Raw genomic sequence first — 9,776 nt, 5'->3', positions numbered from 1 at the left:
TCAGAACCCTAAGGAGTAGACGGTTAACCCTGCATCGTGGGCTCTACCAGCCCAGCATTCCCCCAAGCTAGGGTGTGCGGAACATCCTTCACTGTGACCTGAGGTGGTGTGTTGCTTGGTTTTGAGTGGGGTGTGCCTACCTCGGTCTCCCCCACTCCTTTATCACAGCCATGGGAGGAGTGAAGGATAAAGTAACCCAGCAAGCATATAGAATCACTACTTTTATAGTTGATCTCTTTAGTTGCACCTCAAGCTCCTAAGGGGGACCAGCTGACATGCCAGATGGGAGTTTTGATTGCTTTTAAAAGCGACCCAGCTCCTATCCTCGAGCTTTAGCTCCCTAGAAACAGTCACCATGCAGATTAAGTTTTTTTAACAAAGGATCTTCACCCCTATAAAGTCCTCTCCCGTGGATTTCCCTAGTGTACTTACTGTGTAGTCCAAAACTGTTTCTTGAGAAGCTCTGTATAAATCAACAAGTGGGTACCACACACCTTAGCATGAAACTTGTGCTGTTCAGTGTCCCAGAGCAGGAGTCCTGGTGCCATGTGTTCAGTAAATTCCCTGTAAGGAGCGGACTCTTAAAGTAGCAGGCACCTATTTCTGGTTGGTGCTGGGGCCACGTGCTGCAAGGAAACCCATCCCCAGCTGTCACCTGTGGGCTTTCCTGGGGCTCATGCCCCAAAACTGCGTTCAGCATACACACGTGCTCTTACGTGTGGCCCCTGCTCAAAGCCACACGTTCTGTCTGTAAGTCTGGCTTTGATTTGAAATTTCGTGAAAAGTTAAAATGGCACCCAGCAGAGTTCCTAGTTCTGACCGTCAGTGGTGACTTTAATTGAAGGAGCATAACTTTGTGAATCAGAACAAATTTGCCGCAACTCTGAATTAATCTATTTTTATAAATAGCTATAGATACCAAATATTTTATAAAATGCATTAAAGTGTAGGTAGAAAAAGGTCTGCTCTTACCTGAGTTTAGAATGCTTGAGTTCTTGCACCAGGAGGATGAACAAACGGGAGAGTTCAAGCTGTAAGCTCAGTATTAACTTTAAAAGGAGGAAACAGCCATTAAACCTACATTTAATTTATTTTATTAAAATAACATAATTGAGGAACCATCAGATAACTGTATTTTGTCAGGCGCAATAAAAACAAAATTAAAACCCAAATCATCAAGAAAACCTGTATTCCTGGCTTCCTTGCATACAAGTGATGTGACTCAAGAGAAAGGCTGGCCTGATGGCCCCGCCCCATAGGGGCAGCTCCTGGAAGACGGATTCAGCATGATGGAAGACTGCTCCCTGAGAGGGCGGAGGCTGGGGGGGGCAGGCCAAGGGCCTCTTCTGGAAAGCCGGCCCAATGCATTGGAGACCTCCAAGGAAAGGAAGTGCCCCTGAAGTCAAGGTCCATGTCCCTAGTACCAACGCAGGCTCCTTCAGGCGGCCGTGGTCTCGACAGTCCTGGGCTGTTTGGTGCGTTATGTGCAAAACTAACTGGCGCCACACCACTAGCTCTGAAGAACAGTCTTTCCCGTGATAAGCGTTCCACACAGGAGCTGATACCCCAAATCCACGTGTCCACATCAGGGCTGGTTTGTCTGCTGCCTTCATTTCCCCTCTGAGTGCTTTTTCTTGCCCTAAAAATACTCATTTAGCCAACTGCAGCTACTGTGCATCTGGAGAAGGCTTGGCTCCTGAGCATGGGGGGTGGGGGGAGCTGCAGGGAGGGAGCAGGACAGACCAGCATGGTGAATGGCTTCCTTCTCCCAGGGCCAGAAAGAAAGGGTAGGAAAGAAGGCAACATGAAGTTAAGGCCCTGTGAGTAGTCTAGAAGGTCCTTAGCAGCAGCTTCTCTGAAAATGAGCTTTCTGCCTCCATCAAGAGGGTGCAGAAAGCTGGTGCCTGCTGACTTCCCTTCCTCCCCTGGTGGTCTGAGTGCAGGTGCAAAGTCAGCTAGAAGACAGGCAGTCTAGGGGACGTGGTCAACGTGCAGGCGTTGATATCCTCAGTGTGGGCCGCCCGGTGCAGGGATGGCTCAGAAGCACTCCGGTTGATTTTCGGCAGAGAGTGTTGGAGAAGCTCGATGGACGACAGGATCTGAAATGAAGCAGTGTCATTAGGTGGCTTGATGTCACAGCAGAAGCAGCAGCTTTCAATGAGGAATCCAAATGCAGGCCTTCCCCACCCCACCTGCAGCATCTGGTGCAGAACAGCAGCCCTGTCTTGTAGGAAACCCACACCTCCCTCCTCAGGTCTATGATCAGGAACTTGGGCTGGAATCTCTTCTGGCGCCCCTGAGCCAAGTCTCACCTGGGGAAAGAGAGGCCTCTCTTCCTTAACCTTCTTCACGCAGTCGGCTACAAGCCTCTTCATTGCTTTGGGGCAGTTCTTATATAGCTTACTGAGGTCTGGGGAAGCATAGCCTCGGCCCACCATGAAGATGATCTGAGAGGAAGGAAACGGTTGAGGGCCTGGGTGGAGGAACAATAGGGACAGCAGCACCCTCTAACCCTCCTGCTCAGACTGGCAGGAGGCACAGAGCCTTCCGCACTAGCGGGCACCGGTGCACGTACCTGATCGCGGTTATTGATGTGGGAGTAAGGAAGCTCCCCTGTCATGAGCTCATAGAGCACAATGCCGTAGGAGTACACATCGGACTGGAAGCTGAATGGATTATTATCCTGCATTCGGATCACCTCGGGGGCCTACAGGGACAAAATGCATGCATTCTTCACCACATGGGCCTCACAGAGATCAGGCACCAGGCTGTCCATTCCCCTGGTCTAAGAGTCCTTTTCCTCAGTTCTGCACCACTTCCCTGCTCGGGCCAGGCTCACACCAGCTCAGGAAGCCTAGTCTCTGGGACCGAGCACCTATGCCTCATCCTGGTTCTGATCACTAGCCTCCAGGAAACCCAATTTTGCCTTAGGCTGTCTGATGTCACTGAAGGCCTCACTGAGGTTATCTGGACTTTGGGGGAAATGTCAAGAAATGTAAATGTACACACAGACCTTCGGGGTACCCCCTCCACCCTGCACTCTGCTAGTAGGAGCCTCGCCTCACCATCCACAGGACAGAGCCAGTGGGTTGTTCCACCTGCTGAGAACCGCTCCAACGCGACTTTACTGTTGCCAAACCAAAATCTCCAATTTTCACTGTCAGGCCTTCATGGAGAAATATATCTCAATGCTTGTTAAGGACTCTGGTTTCAAAAGAACAGTCAGTACTGAACTACTTCCGAAGCTCTTAAGAGCAAAAGCATCTCTCTGCCCCACGAACCGCCCACCCTCTGCCCTCCGTCTGCCTCAGCCTTCTTTGCACTGATTTGCTTGGATTTCTACAGTTTTAAAAAGTGTTTCTGAAATGCCTTCTTCCCATGAGACATGTAGCAGTTGCTCAGGGTGCCAGATTATTTGGCTCCAGCCAAAAATAAGGCCATTTCCTATGCTGCTTCTCCCCATTTCCACATTTCACCTTCCATTTCGAGGTGCCGTCTCTGGTCTTCTGACCTTCCCGTGTAACACAGGTGCCGTAAACCCTACGATTCCTCAGGGAAGGGGCTGCCCTCTGCAGCTTCTTAGCAGAAGCCGAATGTGATGCCTTACAATTCTTTCTACCTGCTCTGTGCCCTCACATGACTGAAACATGTGAACAATTCAGCACTCACTAAGCACTGAATGCTGTCCAAAGAGACTTCTCATTAGAACAGAAACCACTTGCTGACTTCAAATCAGGACCAAACTCCCCTCATTTCTGGGTAAAGTGGTCAGGCAGTTTAAGGCTGACTTGGGATCTGCCAGTGCCCAGTAACACATACCACCACCAAATCTGTGATGTCTGCTTCTGTGGCATATTGGGACTACAATGACTCCCAAAAACCCATCATTAAAAGGTAGCTCACAGAGGTGCTTGGGAGGCTCAGTCAGTTAAGCGTCTGACTTCAGCTCAGGTCATGACCTCACAGTTTCAGAGTTTGAGCCCAAAGTTGGGCTCTGTGCTGGGAGCCTAGAGTCTGCTTCAGATACTCTGTCTCCCCCCGCCCCCCCGCCCCTCTCCTGCTTGTCCTATCTCTCTTAGTCTCTCAAAACTGAATAAATGTCCCCCCCAAAAAAAGTATCTCATGCCTGAGACATGTGGCCCTAATATGCCTGGTCCCATAATCCAACTCCCCACAACTGTGGTGTCTCACTGGCCAAGAGGCAGAGCGGACTGTAACGCCACACACCCCTCCAAGACAAAGGCTGTAGGCAGGAGGCAGATGATTAAAGGCTACGTTTCTTGCCCTACAGTGTGAAAACTCTCCAGTCCTCATTCCTCTTCTGTAAAAACATATTAACTCAGAAAGGGGAAAGGTTGGTTCCAACAGTGAGTGACTTAGCAGTCGCTTTGACAATCTTGCAACATCTGGCCCACAGCTCCCTTCTGACCAGATGCACCAGTCCACACCCTGGAGATGAATGACAGACAAAAAAGCCCCATTCCCCCAGGTTAAATTTAGTAACAAACAGCATAATAAAACTTTCGAGCATAACCCAAACACATATCTCTTGTGGAAAACCTTCCAAAGTCACTTTTACTAAGCTTTAAAAAGTCTCCCTCCTGTTTTTCTAAATTTAGAAATGAAATAACCATCAAAGGATACTGTTGGATTTCATGTCTCTGTGGATGATGTTCTTTGCATGCAAATAGCTGTGAAGGGAAAATAAATCTATTAACAACGGTTATGTAAGGGACATGGGTAGAAAGCAGCTTCACATTACAGCTAGGAAGGAAGCCACCAGTGAGGGCAACATGCAGGCAACAGCCACGCGGGGATGCAGGCTGGGCCACCTTTCGTGTTGTCTGGAGGTGAGGTCACAGCACAAATGGGGCGACTCGTCTTTAAGCATCAGTTCTACTCAAAAAGTAATTCTGACGACCCAAATGTCCATCAAATAATGAATGCCTAAATGAAACCTAGCCCACCCCTACCACACTGTATTACACAGAAAAGGATAAAGTGATACGTGCAACAATGTGGATGAACCTCTCAAAACCGTTATGCTAAGTCGAGTGAGACACAAAAGACCTCATCTTCTATCTTGATGACTGTTCTAAAATTACACAGTGGTCAGGCTCACAACTCTGTGTTGCATACAGAAGGGGTAAATTTTATTATCTGTGGATTTTATCTACATTTTTTCTAAAAAGTAATTCTGTTTCTTAAAATGTATAAAATGCAAGTTCCATATGAATTGTAAAAGCAGAACATGAGGTTTTACATGGCACTCTCCCACGTCAGGGATACCGTAGAGGAAATGTGTGACACACACCACACACCACAACCCCCTTTCAGAGCGAAAAGTGTTCAAGCAGAGATTCAAACAGGTAGTGTTTCATGGAGGTGCGAGGGATGACTTTTCAGTCCTCTCTAAAAGGAAAATTATCCAAAAACATCTGCTCACCCCTGGTGTGGAAAGGGCCCGCTGCGGATGGGTCACGCCTGAGACCACACACACCCACAGAGGGCAGCAGACTGCTCTCTGGGCAGAAGGTGCTGAGCTCTTGTGGGTCTGGGTGAATTCTCGGGGCAGTGACTCGAACCTGAATCTGAGCCCCAAAGGGAGCAGCCTCAGCTCACGTGACCTGGAGCTCTCATTCCTTTGGCCCACCCAGAGGCTGGCTTTCAGCTGTGCAACATCACAGAAATCACTTAAGAAACAGGACTTTTTCCTAACCCTGGTTCCAATGTAGGGCAAGTTGAGGCCTGGACCCCAGACTTTCTAGGCAACAAGCCGTCTACTCACTCCATTCCCTGAGCAGTCTGGCGGGCGATGTCAATCAACTGGAACATCTGGAACTTAGTCTCCTGGACATGCAGGTGTTTGTAGAGGCTACTGCCCTCACACCACTGGGTCACAATCGCCAGATTGTCCTTTGTCATGTATCCCATGAAGAGCAGGATGTTCACGTGCCGTGTCTTCCTGGAGGAGGCAGGAGAAAAAAAGGCTCAGAATCTTCCACTGCTGCGGGATAGAGAGCTCTACTCTGCTTTCCCACAGACACCAGATCCTGAGTATCCTCGATGTCACCATGCTTATAATCTGGGTGGGTGGCAAAGCGAACACACACCCTGCTGGTAACAGGGATGGGGTTGTGACAAAGGACCCCTCAGTGCTAGCCTTCAAAGATGACATTCTCAACAAACACGATTCCTCCCACAGGGGGTCACAAGGAACCTTTGCATCTGGACAATCCATCATTATTCACCTTATTCCTACAGGTCTAAATAACGACTCAAAGGTTTGAAGTCCAGAATAAAGCAAATTGGCTATAGAGCTCTTGCAAATAAACATGAAAACAGAACCTATTTCTCGCTATCTCAAGCCAAAACCCAGAGAAGAACCTGGGCTACTGCTGGAAGGAAACCTCCCATTCCCTTTCACTCGTAAGGAAGGAGTTCCACCTGTAGGCCTCCGCAGTGAACACTCACTACCTACCAGTCCCGGCCATCGGCCCTCAGAGGTCCGTGCCATGTGGCCCACTTACTCTGCAGCTGACATACCACCACCCACGCCTGTCCCCTGCCATCCACACAAGCTGGAAAGGCCAGTTTTCTACTCACCGTAGGACAGCCACCTCATTCCTGAAGGCCTGGAACTGCTCTGGTGTGGGGTCGACAACCTTTAGAATTTTTACTGCAACATCTCCTGCAAATTATAGTCCGTACAATCAGCTGAATGACCTTACTTTTATTTTTCACACACCCTAGTCCTGAGAGAGAATGAATCACTTATTCAGATATCATGTACTTACACAAATGGAAGAAAAAAGCAAATTTCCAAATTATTCAAGTAGCTGAAAAATTTTAAAAACATTATACTACTATCTTTCAATACCACCACACAGGCCTTGAATGGGTTTGGTTTAAACTCTTCCTAGCAAGCCTGGCATCCCTGTGTGACTGGGGAATAGGTGAAAACCTGGTCCTGAAAGGGCGGCGCCAGCAGGTGATAATTCTGAGATTAACTACTTTATATGCGCTACTGATTTAGATGTCCCAGCAGATCCAGGAGTTTTGGGGCTGGAAGGCTGGTGCCAGCAAATAGGCCACTTAGCAAGCAGCTGATGCCAAACTCAGCAGCCACATTCAAATGAGACCCAAGATGGTCCCTTGTATGCAAAGATACATATCAAAATTAAGCTGCTTTGCCTTTAATACCATTAAGAAGCAATCCTAATGATTAATGTTGATTGCTTACTCTGCCCTGGCACTGTGTGCCTTCACAGGCATTGTCACCTTTAATCCTCATAGTTGCCCTGTGATGTAAATACGGTCATCCTCATTTTATAGGCAACAGAGAAGGTTACTCACCTGTCCAAGGTCATTTAGCCAAAACACAAAAGTGCTGGAGCCAGGAGCAGAACCCCCATCTGACTCCAATGGCCACCCTTCTACCTTTCATACTGACAACAGACTGTCAGTCACTATGAGCCTCTTTACATAACCTTAGAAACATCCAGAGATTAACTCTACTTTGTATGTGCTACTGATTTAGAAGGCACTTTCAGAAATGTTTCTATGCTATAAGAGTAATTTTAATAAATTACGTGAAGCCCTATTAGGCCCTCAGATTTTCTTGGCAAATGAATTCACCAAAACATAGCCTTTTGGTTATCAAATAAAGGAGTTGGTTGAAGGGACCCTGGAGGTACCAGAACCCCCCACTTATCAAGTGTTCCCCCTTGGCAGCACCCAGTGCAGCCTCTGTTGGAGCATCCCTCACCTCACCTGAGTACCAACTGGTAAGGAGATGGGTTTAAAAAAACATTTTTTTTTTTTTTACTATTTTTAATTTGAGAGCACACACGCATGCAAGTGGGGTGGGGGGGGGAGGGGAGAGGAGGGGGCAGATCCCATGACCCTAGGATCATGCATGACCTGAGCCAAAATCAAGCATTAGACGCTCAATGGACTGAGCCACCCAGGCGCCCCAAAGAGATGGTTCTTAGAGCAGGTCCCAAACTGTTGCCTGTGGTCATCTCTGGTCTTATCTAAAGCTAAAGTCTCCACTTCACAGTAGGGGCTTGTCCAACTCATTGGCACGTGTATTTACCGAGGGCCCAGGGCTGCCTCTGAAGGTGCTGCTAACTTTGGATGGGAGATGCATTCTACTGTCAGGGCTGCCTTCTATCCAGGAAGACAAGCTGGTAAACCTTGCTGCCCCACGTAATGTTCCCTCTGAGCAGGATGAGAGTCTCCTGCAGAGCTGCGCATTCTGGGGCTGTCTGAGCCAAGATAAGAATGCTGGAGGCGGGGGACAAAGGAGACTAAAGCTGTTTGCAGAGAGGATGTAGAACGGTTTTCTGAAACAAATGGGATATAAGCCAAGGGAAGGATTTTACTAAATGGGACAGGCTGTTCCAAACTACATACATGAGAAACAAAGGTGACGGAAGGGGGAAGAGGGAAACAGGCTGTGCATGGGGAGCTCCAGTGTGTGATATGAGCCCCTGCAGGTGAGGACAGAGACCAGAGAGAAAGGAGTCCTGCCCCAAGAGCCCTGCTTCTGCAGACCAGATACAGGGACAGTGGTGAGAGTTGAGATAGAAGGGGGGGTGGGGCGGCAAGAAACCCCAGCAAGGCGGGCTGATCTGATGTGGCAGTCAAATGAGTGGTGGCGCAGTACTGGTGGCCCAGGCACTGGACAAGGCTGGAAAGGGATAGGTGAGTGGAGGAAGGCTTGGGGAGATGTTATAAGGGCCCTCGGGATGGTTTGCTCCTTGGGACCTTCGTAGTTCATGAGCCCAGTTTTACAAGACCTTCCTTTTTTTACACCTCTCCATGGGGCAGTTGTCACTGAACTCACCTGTGTTACCCATTTTGGACCTGATCATAATGTAACCACAGAGCTCAGAAGAGTCCCCAGCAGCCAAAGCCCGCTTACAGTGACTCATTCTGACCTTGGAGTCAACTGAACATCCTCCACCTCCAGCCTCTACTTTTTGGCCCAGTGAGCAGGACTCATCATCCCTGTTCAGAGTTCACTGTCTCTTTGTTCCATCACCAGCGCCAGTTCAAATCCTCTCCTCTTTTCAAATCCGATTACCCAGATCTGCACTACAACTCCATGTAAGTCATCCACTATACCCATGCCTTCATGCAAGTCACAGGGGGAAGACTGAACAAGGTTGAACCAAAGTCAGAGCCCCTAGGATGCCTGCAAGGACACATCTGCCTTCCAGCTCTTGGTTAGCAGTTAAGATAACTGAGTATATATGCAATTTCATACTGAAACTCAGAGACTGAATACCATAGCATTCCCTAACTTACACGCAAATACTCCAAGCACTGTCATGACAGGAATTCTGTCTGCTAGGAGCAATAGGCAAACATTATAGGAAAGTGGATTTCAACTTCTATAAAGAACAGTTTTCTACTGGTAGGACTGCCCCAAACTAGAACAAGTTCTCCAGTAACCAGCTCCCCAGCATTCTGAATTTCAGACTAAGGCTGGCCAAGTCTCCTGAAAGGTCCTGCACAATCTGAGACCCTATTTCACCCAAAAATGATATCCAGAGTCTTTGCGGGGCCCTGCCACTCCCTATCCCTGGACATCACTCCTATGAGCCTCCTGGAGTTCCTCCAACAGGTCAAGTGAATGGCCCAGTTCACAGCCCTTGCTGCTGCTTTCCCTGGGATCCGCCCACGCTCAAGCATCTGGCAAATGCTACTTCCTCAGCAGAGTCCTTCCCTACTCACCCACCAAAAACCATGCACAGGGACTGCAACTC

At 48.6% G+C, this 9,776-nt stretch overlaps 2 protein-coding genes across 7 annotated transcripts in view; one reads left to right on the top strand and one right to left on the bottom strand.

Moving 5' to 3' along the window:
- The window catches only part of MKRN2 (makorin ring finger protein 2), a 25,123-nt gene extending 23,939 nt beyond the window's left edge, over positions 1–1,184 (top strand). The window contains exon 9 of the mRNA XM_029917293.1: positions 14–1,184. The gene's annotated coding sequence lies outside the window, so the exon portion shown is untranslated. The remainder of the gene's footprint in view (positions 1–13) is intronic.
- RAF1 (Raf-1 proto-oncogene, serine/threonine kinase) overlaps positions 1,072–9,776 on the bottom strand; it is an 81,460-nt gene continuing 72,755 nt past the window's right edge. For all 6 annotated transcript variants that reach the window (XM_029917289.1, XM_029917287.1, XM_029917286.1 and 3 more), the window contains 7 exons: positions 6,607–6,691; positions 5,789–5,965; positions 4,645–4,691; positions 3,066–3,184; positions 2,576–2,707; positions 2,313–2,447; positions 1,072–2,099 (listed from right to left, as the gene is read on the bottom strand). In XM_029917289.1, the coding sequence (XP_029773149.1) occupies positions 1,956–2,099; positions 2,313–2,447; positions 2,576–2,707; positions 3,066–3,184; positions 4,645–4,691; positions 5,789–5,965; positions 6,607–6,691 (839 nt within the window). In that variant the 3' untranslated portion in view covers positions 1,072–1,955. The remainder of the gene's footprint in view (positions 2,100–2,312; positions 2,448–2,575; positions 2,708–3,065; positions 3,185–4,644; positions 4,692–5,788; positions 5,966–6,606; positions 6,692–9,776) is intronic.

This window comes from Suricata suricatta, chromosome 12 (assembly GCF_006229205.1).
Source record: "Suricata suricatta isolate VVHF042 chromosome 12, meerkat_22Aug2017_6uvM2_HiC, whole genome shotgun sequence".
NCBI lineage: Eukaryota > Metazoa > Chordata > Mammalia > Carnivora > Herpestidae > Suricata > Suricata suricatta.
The sequence above is the reverse complement of the archived record's forward strand: the minus strand, read 5'-3'. Positions and strand labels throughout refer to the sequence as shown.